The sequence below is a fragment of the Gopherus flavomarginatus genome, chromosome 1, assembly GCF_025201925.1.
Source record: "Gopherus flavomarginatus isolate rGopFla2 chromosome 1, rGopFla2.mat.asm, whole genome shotgun sequence".
Lineage (NCBI taxonomy): Eukaryota > Metazoa > Chordata > Testudines > Testudinidae > Gopherus > Gopherus flavomarginatus.
Window position 1 is genome coordinate 65,477,516 of NC_066617.1, and position 14,657 is coordinate 65,492,172.

General features: G+C 47.6%; 1 protein-coding gene across 1 annotated transcript; it reads right to left on the reverse strand.

The window, feature by feature from the left end:
• Positions 1-1,400: 1,400 nt before the first annotated feature.
• Positions 1,401-14,445, reverse strand: AVPR1A (arginine vasopressin receptor 1A). Its single transcript, XM_050923902.1, has 2 exons — positions 13,425-14,445; positions 1,401-3,891 (listed from the first exon to the last, which is right to left on the reverse strand). The coding sequence occupies exons 1-2, from the start codon at positions 14,443-14,445 to the stop codon at positions 3,605-3,607; spliced, it is 1,308 nt and encodes a 435-aa protein (XP_050779859.1). The 3' UTR covers positions 1,401-3,604.
• Between the last annotated feature and the right edge of the window lie 212 nt (positions 14,446-14,657).

Genomic DNA, 14,657 nt, shown 5'->3' on the forward strand with positions numbered 1-14,657 from the left:
TAGTCCTCTCCAGCTGTGGAGCCCAGCCAAGGACAATTCCAGTGAGCTCTCTGCTATGGAAACAAGTAAGGCCAGGATTTGTCTCTGAATCAGTGCTCCAGGACTGGGTCCAAATTGGGTTTGCACTGCAGAATGTAGTCCTCGCTTGGTAGTAAAGAAAAAACATCTTCCAAGTACGTACACTATTTACTCACAAATTAGGAAGCGACTAGTGGGGGGTGGGGAAAGATGGGAGCTTCTTGCCAACATATCTGTTTCTTATCAAGAAATCAGATCCAAGTCCTTCCTGATTCTTGCATCATGCCATAGTCCAGTGGTGCTGTCTAAACTTTTTTAAATGGCTGTAATCCCATTATCATCACATGAACAGTAGAGTGCAGGGACACCAGTCTGGTCTCACTTCAGATTAAAGGCTCCTGCTCCCACTGACATCAATGGCAAGACTCCAAATGACTTCAACAGAGCAGAAGTTAGTGCTATGTCACACTTGAGCGATGATATTTTTAATATTTATTGGAAAGCAAACTGCATATTCTTTGTATTATTATGATATACGTCCCACATTTATTATACATAATATAAAGTAATTTAAAATGTGTTCAGTCCTGAACACCTTATGTGCCCGTAATCAATGCAGAGTTTGCCTGACCCTGCAGTCAGACTTTGCCTGACCCTGACTCTGCAGACCTTGGTATTTATTAATGGTCTTCTATATTTGTTTTTGAAAAACAAAACAACCACTATATAATGCTTCTCAAACAAATCCAGAAGTTTATTGGAGCAAGTTTATACATTTTAAATGAGCAATTATTTCATCATTAGTTGAAAACAGGAAGAAGAAGAAGAAATTGTTCATTAGCACATGAAAATCTTACCCTATCATTAACTGCAACCAACTATAAAGAAGCACTTTTGTATCTGTACAGAAGAACACGTTAATTTTCACTTTGAAAAAAATGTTTTTAAGCAAAAGAAGAAATTCAAAGTAATAATTACAAAACGTTTGGAATCTCAAATACTGTCCTATGCAGTTTAACCAAATCAGTCACAAGAACTACATAGCACTTATGAAATACAGCTGCATGGGAAATCACCAAAATTTAGGCATAGATTTTGTCGCATAAAGACTCTGCTAACATTTTGAGCCATAATTTGTTTATATTTCATTGCCCAACTTCTTCCATTAAGATTATTTCAGAATTTTTACTTGTCTTGTCTATTTTAATGTATATTATAGAAAAATTCAGGCTAATAACCTTTGATAAAAATACTATAAGCACACCTAGTTGCATAGATGTCATGTACAAAGATAGTAATAATAACAAAAACATAAAACTAATCAAAGAATAGCATCTTCATATGAGACATGCAACCTAAATATGTATTTGATGCTTATGCAGTATACACTGTGTGTATATACACATTTTACACACACACACGGTCCCCCAATACATACATCTATAGATTTGGACTAAATTTTACCAACAGGTTCACATACATTTACTCATATCTATATGTTTTATGTACATTTGTGTTAAAACTTTGGCCCTTTAGAGTTATAAATGCACATAAAAAACCCCATAAAAAGTACAGTGTACCATTTTAATGCTCTGTGCTTTCCCCACATATTTTTGTTCCTGAAGAAATAGCTATCATTTTCTATGGGGCTAGCAATGCATGAAATCACTCTTCTCTCTGTCAGGACATAGTCTGCCTTCATTCTTTGCACAAAACTATTACTGAAATGCATGGAAGCTCTATTAGTACTATGGAGGCAGAATATAGCCTAATTAGAATGTAGTTCCAATTTTTTCTACTATTTCCCCATTGGATTCTTAGAGGGATATTGGGCCCAATATTGCTCTGAATGAAAAGCATATTTAGGGTCGACATGCCCAATATTTAACTAGCCAAGCAATAACTAGGGTTCCAATCGTGTTAAATCCCAAATCCTACCAACAAGAAACGGAGGGAGTTTGTTTCTGATCATAGGTATAAGCATGCATGTGATGCAAGTATATTTATAATTATACCACAGCTCTTCCACTCTGCTTGACTTTTCATTCTCAAGAGCAAGCTAGAAATTCAAATAGGAGTCCTGCATATCACCAGCAAAATTACTGAAAACTTCCATACCTGATGTGCTCAAAAGAATGGAGCTGACAGGTAGACCAGTGTGACAGTGTGACAGGTGTGCCTGCAAAACCAAACTAAAATGATAGGTCTCATTTTAGGCTCACTAGCCTCAATGTTGTCCTTTTAAGAGATTCCTAGGACTTCTAACAAACAGCAAAATTTGTTCAAGGAGCTTCAAAATCAAGCTTTCAGGACAATGTGTTACTAAAGTACTCAGATTCTGTAGGAATAACACACAGCAAAGCATAAGCTGGAGTGGGATACTGGCACATTTTAAGAGTAGTTATGATTATGAATTATGGTTAGATGTCAGCACACTTCAGTTGGCAACCATGATGCACTTAAAGTCTATGTAGTCACATGAATGCCCCTTCCCATCTTTGCATTCAGTGAACAATTCATTTAGGATTGCCAAAAAGCTGCAATCCTTGCATGTTCTCAGAACAACTGTAAGATTAGCTCTGAAATTCACATCTTGGAATGCTTGACCCTGAAGCTGCTAGGCAATAGTGTCATTCCATTGAACTCAGTGAGACTGTTTGCATAAGTAAGGACTAATTGTGGATTGCAAGGATTGGGCCCTAGCTGTCCTACCAAGTAAACAAAACAAGAGCAGTTTCTACTCTTAAACAAGATTTGACTTGTAATGTTTTTGTCACTCTGTCTCTGCTTTTTAATTAAAAGGCAAGTGCTTGATCCAGCATCTAATGAAAAAAATCCATCAATATCTATGGGAGCAGGAGTAAGCCCCAAAAATCCAGTCGTGAAGTCCATACCTAGACACCGACATCAATGGAAGATTTGCCAGCATAAAGACTGCACAACTGGGCCGTCAATGAGAAATGTTGGCCAGGTTCAATTCATTTCATGGTGGTGCTGAATGGTAAAGCAATATGAATAGTTAAAATTTCCAGTTACTCTTATGTGCCTGGTTAACCAAGCTATTCAGAATGTTCGCTGCCCAGTAAGACTGGAATTTCTTCTAGCAATTTCCCACTGTGGATTAGGGCCAAATTATGAACTGGTTTACACCTTGTGATTTTCCAGTAACTTAAATGGAGGATCAGTGCAAAATATAGCCATTGTACTAATGAGCCATGGAGTTACTCTAGTTTACACTAGGTGAGGATCTGTACTACCAGTCTTCTGTTGTTTTGAAGAAGTATCTCAATTAAAATTACAACCATGCAAACAAAGCATTATTTTATAAACAAAAAATGAATAAAGTTAACTTTAGAAAAATAATGGTCATTAGTACTCTTTCCAGAGCAACTGCCCACATTTCACTGCTTTGTATGTCAGTAATACGTTTCATAAAATAATTTACAGCAGTGCAAAATAGTTTATTTAGCAAATATGGTACACTTCATGATGACTAGTGCCTTGACAAGCTTAAAGTGCCACACTGTGATACTCACAAGTGCTGTTATTGCACTTGAAGAAGACCTGTCTCTTCTGTGTAACTGGCTCAGGTTGGAATGGGGATGAATTTGATGGACTTTAATGATCTGGGTGAATCCCTCCACGTGTCCAAACTGTTTGTTGGGCTTCTGTTGTTGGTAAAAGAAGTCTGTCTTTTGCTAACGCTGTCAGAATCTTCTTTATTCAGCTTTTGTTTTATTTTTTGACAGCAAGGGAAGCTCTGTATACAGTCTTGCAGGAGGTGTCCGCTAAAGAACATGTAGATCCAGGGATTGCAACAACTGTTTAGACTGGCCAACAGAGCAGTGACTGTAATGACAGTGTTTTCAGAATCTATTTTAAAAAAAAAGTATACTGTTTTAGTAGCAGAAGTAAAGGAACGTTGCCAACATACAGTTAATTTCTTCATTAACCATTTGATTAACCACTGGTCTGGCTGGGCGCCCTCTATTGGCAGCTCTTCAGATTGTTGTGGGGGAATTCAGCCTCTGGATCCCCAGATGTTATAAACTCAAGCACTGTCTCAGTCTTGGGGTCTCCAGGCACATTGTTAGAATGAAGACCCTCTGTCTTACACTCCATCTGGAGAGCTGGGATCTCATGGCACCCTGCCCAGCTCCTGTAACCAGTATGAACTCCTCAGGCTCCCCCATCTCTTACATAGACCTCTCCCATAATCTCGCCAAAGGTGAGAGACTTCTAGTTTACCTCGTCAAGGAGCCATCATGTGGAAAGTGTTACATATAATACAGACATACAGTCCAGACTATGACAGTGCTGTTGCTCTTCACTTAATCATATGAGAAATACACAGATCCATAGAAAAATAATAAACTACATGCATTTCCCTTCCTCAGTTTCCTCACCACTCGTTCTTTGGGTTGGAGTCAGGGACTGTCCAGCATCCTTCTGTCACTTGTATGCTGAAACATGGAGTATTCTCCCCTTGACTAGTCCTCTGACCTACGCTGTCCATGCCCTTCCTTCCTCCCCTGTAAGTCTTTATTTAAAGGTCTAACTGGTCACCTGGCTTCCTCTGCTCTGCACTTGGTAAATTTCCATTTTTTCCAGTTCCCCCTCCCCTCAGAGAGGGAAGGTAAAACTGTTTCTCCTTTAGACCAGAGCTCATCCATTCTTCCAAGTTGTTATCAGCTGAATAGGGTCCTTGAGTTCTATGACCCGCCTGGTACCTGGTCTAGGAGGAAGAGACATAGCACTTCTAGTCCATAGTGGATACAACAAAGCTGATACAGTGATTTTCATAGTAACCACTTCCTATCAACCAGAATTCAGCAATTGTACAGACAGATCCTCCAAATCATCCTAAGGACACAATTAGGAAGTCCTTAGTCAGGTAAAACTCTGACTGAAGTCAACTGAACTTTTATCTGAGTAAAGATTAAGGACTTTCGGTTTTGGATCTAAGAACCCAGTATAGCAAAACACTTCAGCACATGTTAACCTGTAAGTGTCAGCAATCCCATTGACACTGAGGCTATGCATACCCTACTACTTATGTTGGTAATACTCATGTTGCTCAGGAGTGTGAAATTAGCCACACACACACCCTCCAAGTGAGCGTTTTGCTGGACCGGAGCCTTAAATCCCAAACCTGAAGTCCGAATTCGATTAGGTAAGAGTGAAATTGATGTCACTGGCAAAACACTAGCTGCAGCAAGGCCAGGATTTCACCCTAAGTTTTTTCTTCCGAAAAGGTCCTGATCCAAAGCCCATTGAAGTCAATAGAAAGACTTTGAATCAGATCCATAATGCTAGACAGCAAAGAAAGATGCTCTGTTTTTTTCCTTCAAGTAAACTTCATTATAGAAAAACTTCATCCTCCTACTTCTACTAGTTTAAATTGTCACTCTTTCAAGTACTTAGTATGTTCAATTAAAAGTGGCTTCACTTTATGAATATTAAGTCTCCACAGCAATATAGTCACTGTGGTATAGTTCTACAAGATTTTTAGAATGTCTCTTCATATTAATCTCTCTATTTAACACAGTGAAATACCCTGACAAGTTTCCCCTCCCCCTTTTGAAATCAAAATTATATTAGTCTGCTTCAAATCTTCAATTCTATTTATATTCGATCAACTATGTTATGCATTGTGATTTTGGGCTCAATCCCACATTTCATGTGTAATCAAAGTTCCCACTATTGTCAATGAGAATTTGAAGTACAAAAGAGTGAAGTATAAAAGTACAATACAGTATCATCATCTAAAGTTTGTGGCTTCCAGCTTTCACTTTACCTATATACGTATGTGTACTTTATAATGAATGAAAATTACTTCCGGAATTTTATCCATAACAAGGGCAAAATGAATTCACTGTGCTATTTCTGGAACAGACTTTTTAATTTAAAAACAAAACAAAGCACACCTGGAGTTCTGAATTTTGGGGAAACATTTTACTAAATTATGTTTGTTCAAATTAATTAAGCAAATATTTTAATCACAACCATTTACCTTTTATTAAATCAGAAAGCAAATGTGACTGCTTCCTTCCAGGAGAGCTAATTGTTTACAAACATCAAATTTATAATCTCTAAAAGCTTTTGTAAAACGTTTGAGCTTAGCACATTTTTTAGGCTGATGATACGTTGATATTTTCCTTGGCTGTGTACAGATAGCTGAAGTGTCAGACACACTGTGAAAACCTGGGAAGTGCAAAATTCTCTTCTTTTTCTATGTTTTTTGAAAGGTAAAAGTATTACAAGTCAAACATTTAAGTTATCACAGAACTTTCAAGCAGGCATACAAGATGGTTGGCAGCCTCCCTGGTTACTCTAGGGCAGTGGTTCTCAAACTTTTTGTATTGGTGACCCCTTTTGAACACCAAGCCTCTGAGTGCAACCCCCCCTTAGAAATGAAAAACACATTTTTTACATTTAACATTATGTTAAATACTAAATTTTAACCTTATTGTTTAAAATGAATTTACTGGTTGTCACTGCTTTTAAATTAAAACTAAAACACATTTGTATCGAATTAATTATAAGTGGAAAAGTTATTTTTAAGTAAAATTTTATTTTAATACTTGACAGCAATTAATGACCTGAAGCAGCCAAAAAAAAAAAAATCAAAAAAAAAAATCAGTGAGATGGATGATGGTGTTTATTTGACACAAAAAGTTTTATTCTTGGTGTTGTTTTAGAAAGGGTGCCTCTGATGTCATCCTTCACATCAAGCCTGTTTCGAGATTTCGTCTTCATTGTGAGAAGGCAGGAGAATCCACTCTTGCATTCATAGGTAGTAAGAAATGGCAGAAGGACTCTCAGGGCCATTTCAGACACCAGTGGGTATTCACCTGCAACTGAGCACCAGAACTAGTTTGGAGGCAGCTACGTGAATTTTGCTTTCACTTCACCAGCATTGATCATGTCGACAAACTGTTCCTGGGCATGAATATCATCAGTAGGTAACTGTCACAATGAAAGGGTTCTTTGCCATGGAATGAAGTGCTTCAGGTAGTGCTGGGAAGTAGTGTGAAAACTCTTCATGAAGGGCTCTCAAATGTTCACTGATCGCTGACTTGAGAGCACTATCAATGTTAACTTTCTCCTCCTCGCTGAATGAGGAAAGTGTCAAAACATGCCGTATCTGTCTGCGTCCAGCTTATTGCACCACAGATCCAACATCATCTGGAAGGCTTTGATTTTATTAGTCAGGTCTATTAATGTTGAATGTATTCCCTGAAGTGACAGATTGAGATCATTAAGGCCACCAAAGATATCAACTAGGTATGCCAGGCAGAGAAGCCATTTATTGTCACTGAACATTTTGTTCAGCTCTTGTTTCTGTTTTCACAGGAAAAACTCTGCCATCTCTCCAAAGTATAAAAATGTTCTTTAATGTGCATCTCCTAGAAAGCCATCAGCTTTGAGTGTGTAAAAGTAGAACTTCGTATTCACCACTCATTTCACTGGAGCTCTCGAAAGAAATGACTATTCAGAGCATGAGCTTTAATGTAGTTCACTGCTCGTATAACAACATCCACCACAGCATTAAGGCAAATTGGCAATGTCTTTGCAGCTAGGACTTAGCGATGGATTCCACGAGTGACAATCACATTAGGTGAGACATACGTTACCTTCTGCTGAAAGCCAGACCGTGCACCCATTGTTGTTGGAGCACCATCAGTACAGGCACCACAAAGATTTTTCCACTCAATGCCATTGCTTTCGAAAAAAGCATTCACTGTATTGAAAATGGCCTGTGGTTGTTTCAAGTTGTTCACAGAATAAGAACTCACCCTTAACATCCCCAGCATTAACATCCTGTATGAATGCTATCAGTTGCGCGCCGTGAGTAACATCAGTAGTTTCATCAAGTTGTAGGCTGAACATACTGAAAGCAGAATGTTTAATTTTGTGCACAACTTGTTTTTTGATATCTTCAAATATCTCACATATTCTGCATTTCACAGTATCATTAGACATGGAAAGCATATTTTGTTCTTTGGCAGTATCATTGCCAACCATAAGTGCCACAACACCCTTGCATGCTGGCAGAGTAAGCTCCTCACCTACTGTATGCAGCGATTTGGTACAGGCAATTCGTAGTGACACAACATAAGAAGCCTCCACAGCTGAGGACATTTGCTGTTGGAAACTTCCTTCAGCATCAAGCCTGGCCTTCTTTGATGCTGCTTCTCTGCATTTGAAAAAATCCACATTTTGATTTTTTTGCTCAGGATGTCTAGTTTCAAGATGTCACTGCAGTTTGCATGGTTTCATTGATTCAGCAGACAAAAGTTCACAGCAAATGATGCATTGTGGTTTTTCAGTACCATGATGATACTGGTAAAACCAAGTTTAATGTAAGACTCGAGATACTTTCATTTTTTAGCAGTACACGTGGCCATTATTTTCAGGAGAAGGTTCGCACTTGTGTGTCTGACTGTTAATTAATGAAGTACTTGTTCAGCTGCTAAAGAATCAAGCCCTCTAATGTTGTCTCAGTACCAGTGCCAGCCATAGGAAAAATGGCAAACTTCTATTTGGTGCCCTTTCTTTGGAGATGGAGCAGAGCTAGAGGTGGAGTGGAGTTGGTGGTGGAGCTGGGCTAGAGGAGCTTGGGGCTCTGAGTGGTGATGGTGGTTCACAACCAAGTGCCTGGCCAGGCTCACAGTGGGTGGCGGGGCTCGGGGCTGACAACCCTGTGTGTGGCAGGGGTGGGGGTTAACAACCTTGTACCCGGCGGAGCTTCCGGCTGATAACCCTCAACATGGCCAGGCCTCGCCAGACAACCCCAGTAGAGGGGTCGGGGCTCACAGCGTCCTGGATATCCCAGCTCAGGGCTCACAGCCCTTCTCCTGGTTGGGGCTGGGGATCACAACACCACGCCTGGCCGGGGTTGGGGCTTGCAGCCCCACACAGGGATCAGGGCTCGCAGCCCCACAGCAGGGCCGGATAAATCTTTTGTGGGCTCCCATGGAGGTAATGGAACATGGCACAGGGAAGTCAGTCCCTAGAGTGAGGGGCTGGCCAGGGGCAATGGGGCATGGTACAGCGGGGGCAGCCCCTCTCCGCTCAGTGTGCAAACTGGCAGTGCCAGATGCACACTGGCCCACCCAGCCCTGTGCTGCCAGCATACCCCTTCAACCATGGGAGTGGGCTCATGTCGTGCCACACAACTCCCAACGCTCTCTCCAACTCTCTATGCCCAGCGACCCCCCAAATGCACAGCGCTCTGCACATCACTACCCCACCCAGCGCACCCCCACCCTCAGCCCAACCACAACTGCCCAGCACCCCACACAGACCTCCCGCCATTTCCTAGCAGTCCAACATGCACAGATTGCCCCCACCTCCACTGTCCAGTGTCCTTCCCCACAGTCCCATCACCACAACTGCATAGCAAACCCCCCAACAGACCCTCACTGCCCAGTACCCCAAAGCACACAAACCTGCCCCAGTCCCCAGCACCTCCCACCCCCTCACATCCCAGCATCCTCCTCACAGACCCATGCCCTCAAGCCCTGCCCCCAGGCCCTGCTGAGCCAGCACAGAGCAGGGATCCCCACTCCCAGCACAGTGCTAGCAGGCAGGACAGCTGATGCTCGGGAGCACAGAACAGTCCTGTCCCCTGGGGTCCCATCCAGCCCTACCCACCTGGCGCTGATGCCACCTGTGGTGGAGGTGGCATTTCCTTGCATGGGTGGGTTGGGGGATAGCCACCAACTTCCCCAGCCCACCACTTCCACAGAGCGACAGGGAGAAGCGCGCTCCGCCCCCAGAGAGCCCAAAACAGATGGTCACTGGCCCAGACCGGCAGTGGCTGAAGTCCCCTCTCTGCCAGGGGCAGAGAGGAGACCTCAGCTGGCTGCTGGCCAAGAAGAGCAAGCAGTGGACGGGAGGAAGGGGTCACGGCACAGGTGCTGACTTTTGGTTTTGCTGGTGGGTGCCCCATCTCAGCTCCACCTCCTCCCCCAAGGCCCCAGCCCCACTCAACCTCTTCCTGGCCCTGCTCTGCCTCATCCCCCTAGACCCCCCTGAATTCTTCCAGCCTGCTAACCCCCACTCCTAAATGCCTCCCACCTGCCACTCACTCCTTTCTGCCCCCTCTTGCCTTACGGGCGAGGTGTGTATGCTGGAGGGTGCTCTGCCAGTTTTGAGGGGAGGCTATTTTCAGCATATTTATACACTTTCATTCTAGTTATTGAATGTGTGTCTATCACTGGTATCTCCCCTTCCGATGTTTCCCACTTCTTGCTCTCCACCTGTGTCCCTTTGCCCATCTTTCTCTCTCTGCTCCCCTTCTCCTGGCGGCTGTCTAGTGGACGCTCCCCCCCACGCACTCAAAGAAGCTCTGTCTCCCCCCAGCCCCACCTCCTGTGGCCAGCCCAGAAACTGCCCACCCTGACACAGACAGAAATTTAATTCAACAGCCCAACAGAGAAACATCCCATTCATTCATCCTGCTGTGTGGCTGCTGTGTCACTCCAGCTCCTCCCCGTCCCCATTATGGCAGCCCACCCCTGCTTTGAAGCTCACTCGCTGACTCCCTCACACCACAGTGCAACTTTTGTGGGAGGGGAGCCCCTGGTGGGACCATAGCCAAAGGTGGGTGGAGTGGGGGTTTTGCTTCCTCCTCCGGGCTGCTGCAGCCCAGCATCCTGATGCAAGACGATCTCAGAAGTGTCCCAAGGTGAAGCAAGGCAGCGTCTCCTGACTTGAAGCTGATACGGGGGGTGGGTGGGGTGGATGCAATGGTAGGAATTCTCTGGGAGCTGAAGGGGGGCAGGGTGTGGATCCAGGAGAAGGAAATCAATCCTTCCTGATACGAGGAGGAGGGGATGCTGATCTGGGGTGCGGGGGGATAAACTTCCTCTCTGGGAGGAAAAGCCACTCAGGCAGGCTTGATCTGGGTAGGAGGGAGGGGGAAGAGTTGGAAACAGCTTTGAGCAGGTCAACCGTTACTTTGCCAGGCATGAGAGCCAGCCCTGGAGAAGAGCCCACAGAGAGGATGCGTATAGAAGTACTGGTGGTGTGTTGCCCCCTCCTGTCCCTCCATGCACAGGGAAAGGGATGCGGAGGCCTGGGACCTGGGTCAGAACCGTAAGAGTTGGGAGCTCCCAGAGCCTGCATCGGAAGGGTCTGTCCAGGCACTGGCAGGGACCAGGCTAGGGGAGGCTGCTCATCTGCACCTGGGGCTGGGGCTGCAGTGAAGCCCCACTCACCTTTGGCTGCGGCTGGGCGCACCTGACTGGCTGGAGGGAGCACAGGGAGGAGGCAAGCTGCTGGCCCCAGCCCAAGTTCACTCATCAAACACAAGAGCAAACTTTTCTTAAAGGAGCTATGTCCTTTGGTTTGTCCCCCTGCCCAGCACTAAGGGGGTCCGCAGCTCATTTCTCCTGGTTGGAGAGGGGCACAGGTCCTGGGGGAGACACTAGAGTGGGCTGAGAATGGCTGGCTCAGTCCTCAAGAAACCCCACAGCCCGTACTCCCCCCAGCAGCCCCCAACAGCCAGCCGAGAAGCTGCCTGCCCATCTCCCCCCAGCCCTAGCCAAGAAGCTGCCCACACCTCATCTCCCCCACCCCTCCGCAGCTAGCACAGAAGCTGCCGTGCCCTGGCTGCTTGTCCCCCTAGCCCAGCTCCCTCTGCCCTGAAAGTTAAAAGGACTCACACCTGCCTGCGGTGGGAAGTGGAGCCTGCTAGGAACTTCAGCAAATGCAGGGAAAACAGCTAATAGGCAGGGACATAGTGCCAAACAACTGATTAGCTGCAGCCTGCCAAAGAGCTGATGAGGGCTGCTGCCTATGCCAAATAGCTGATTGGCAGTTGCCAACGGCAGATCTCTTGTGGGTCATGGGGTGGGGAGGAGCCCTGGGCTGGCCAGCTGAGTGGAGTGTGGAGGAGAAGAGCCTAGGCGGGTGTAGAGGAGACAGCTGCTCTCAAAAGAGAGCAGGGCCATACCAGGACCCCTTTTGAGTTTGGGCATGGCACCACTGTAAATCCAGTACTGGCCAGGGTTGGGGTCTGGGCTCAGAGCCCTGCAGCCCCATGGAGGATCAGAGTCAGGGCTCGCAGCCCCGTGTGGGGGTCAGTGTCGGGGCTTGCAGCCCTGCTCCTGGCTGTCTCCTCTACACCCGCCCTGGCCCTGCTCCTGGCCAGGGTTGGGGTCACAGCTCGCAGCCCCACACAGTTGCTGTCGGGGCTTGCAGTTCACAGCTGCACGCCAGGGTCAGGGCTCACGACTTCTCACATAACCAAGTTGCAACCTCCCAAGCAGGGTCAGATTTATTAACTGCGGAGCCCAATTTGAATACCCAGCGGCAGACCGGGGCTTCAGTGGCACTTTGGCAGTGGGGGGGGCAGGGTCCTTTGGTGCTGCAGAAGACCCGGAGCGGACCTCCCACTGCCGAAGTACTGCCTAAGACCCCCGGAGCGGACCCCCACCATCACTGAAATGCCGCCGAAGACCCCCGGAGCAGACTTCCGCAGGGTGAATAAAAAAAGGCATCTAAAGGGAATCGGGCGAATCAGCCTAAAGCCGGCCCTGCTCCCGAGGGTTTGCAACCCCGTTTGAGAATCAGTGGTTTAGAACAATCACTTAAAACAAAACAAACAAACAAACAAACAAACAACAAAAACCAGAAACCCCTAGTTACTTTGTAATAGAATGGAGTTTAAGAGGATTTGCTCATATCAATTGAGCATTGTGTTTTGATCTAATCCAAGCAAAACAGCAAGGCATTGCACCCAGTCCTGCAGTTATTATTCATGGAACACACTCATGGAAGTCAGGGGTATTTGTCCATGTACTGTAGGATTTAGCCCCTCAAGGTTATTTAGCTGTGGTATACTGTAGAATCTTCCCTAGATCTCTAAAGGGCCTGATTCTGCTGTTATTGACTTCAGTGAAAGCAGGACTAGGCTCTAGGTTTATACCCCTCCCAGACACAAACTTTAGAAACTTTTTTAGGCACATGATGATTTTTATTCAACATGTTTCCTTAAAGAAATAATTGAGGTGGAGACAAATCATGCCATCAGTTTTTCAGCAGAACTCCACATTTGTTTTACAGGGGAGAGTTGCTTAAAAATCAAAAGCCCCTTGATCCAAATTGTTCCTCAAGAACAACTGAAACAGCGGGGTTTCCTTGTCAGAGCTGGCACTGTCATAATAGCAACTATCAAGGGCAAACTATTAACTGTAAAAAAGGCAGCGTTTGCTGCTCTGAGTGAAACTAAGGTGATTTCCCCATTATCATCTAAAGAGCTAATCCTTGGTCTGGATCGCCCCTCTGCTCCCTCAACACAGCAGAAGGCAGGGGAAGTTCTGAGTTACTCCGGTGTGAGTGCGGAGTCACTCCGGATGGCAGCAAGGTAAACCAGAGCACCTCCCTTCACCTACCGATCCAGGAGAACTGCGGGTCCCAGACCGACCACATCTGGACGGTGAAGAAGGGCGCCCAGCAGACGATGTACGCCGAGACGATCACGAAGGTCATCTTGACGGTGCGGATCTTGGCCCGGGAGATGGTCTCGACGCTGCTGACACACGGCGTGGGCAGAAGCCCACAGCGGAAGGCGCCGCCGGGGGGCCCAGCCGCTGCCGCCGCCGCCGCCCCCTGCTTGCGGCGGGCCCCGCCGCCCCCTTCCCCGCGCCGGCGGGTCTTGCCGCGGATGTTCCGCCAGAGGTGGCCGCAGATGAAGCCGTAGCAGGTGGCCAGGACCAGCACGGGCGCCACGAAGATGCCGGCGGTGATCCAGGTGACGTAGGCGCGGGCCCCCCAGGGCTGCACGAAGTGCGCCCAGCAGTCGTAGACCTGCGAGCCGCGCTCCACCTCGCTGAGGGAGAAGATGAAGTACTGCGGCGTGCTGAGCAGCAGGCTGAGCGCCCAGGCGGCCGCCACCATGGCGTGCGCGCGGCGGGCGGGCTGGCGCAGGGTCTGCAGCGGGTGGCACACGGCCACGTAGCGGTCGGCCGTCATGGCCACCAGCAGGTAGGCCGAGGCGAACATGCCGAAGACCTGCAGGTGCTTCACCACGCGGCACAGCCCGTCGGGCCCGTGGAAGCGGTGGGTCACGTCCCAGCACAGCTGCGGCAGCACCTGGAAGAAGGCCACGGCCAGGTCGGCCAGGCTGAGGTGGCGGATGAAGAGGTGCATGCGGGAGGCCTTGCGGGCCGTGCGGCGCAGCGCCAGCAGCACGAGGCCGTTGCCCACCAGCGCCGCCGCGAAGGTCAGCGCCAGCACGGCGATCTCCAGCTTGGCCAGCTCCTCGTCCCGCCCGTACGGGTCCCAGCCGGCCGCGCGGCTCGCGTTGGGGGCGTCGGAGCCCGGCGCCGGGCTGGGGCTGCTCCCCGCCGCCGGCCGCCACTGGCTGCCGTTCCCGCCCGGGGGCGATGGCCCGCGGCTGGCGGCCGAGCGCATGGTGCCGCCCGGCGGGACCCTGCCCTCGCACTCCCCGCTCGCTCCGCCGCCGCCGCCGCCTCGGCTGCCCCAGGGTCTGTGCGAGCGAGCGCCAGGGGCCGGCGCCTTTATCCCGCGGGGCGGGGAGGGGCGCGCCCGTCTCAGAGGCTGGTCAGCGCCAGCCGCCCCCTCCCCCGCTTCCCTTCGCAGCAGCGCGGCTGCCCCGGGGTGCA

Bases quoted from the DNA above. Each gene is read 5' to 3' on its own strand.
- AVPR1A (XM_050923902.1), bottom strand. From the start codon at position 14,445: ATGCGCTCGGCCGCCAGCCGCGGGCCATCGCCCCCGGGCGGGAACGGC. The intron at 3,892-13,424 runs GTAGGTGAAGGG...TTTTTAAAATAG, and splicing joins CCCGCAGTTCTCCTGGATCG to ATTCTGAAAACACTGTCATT.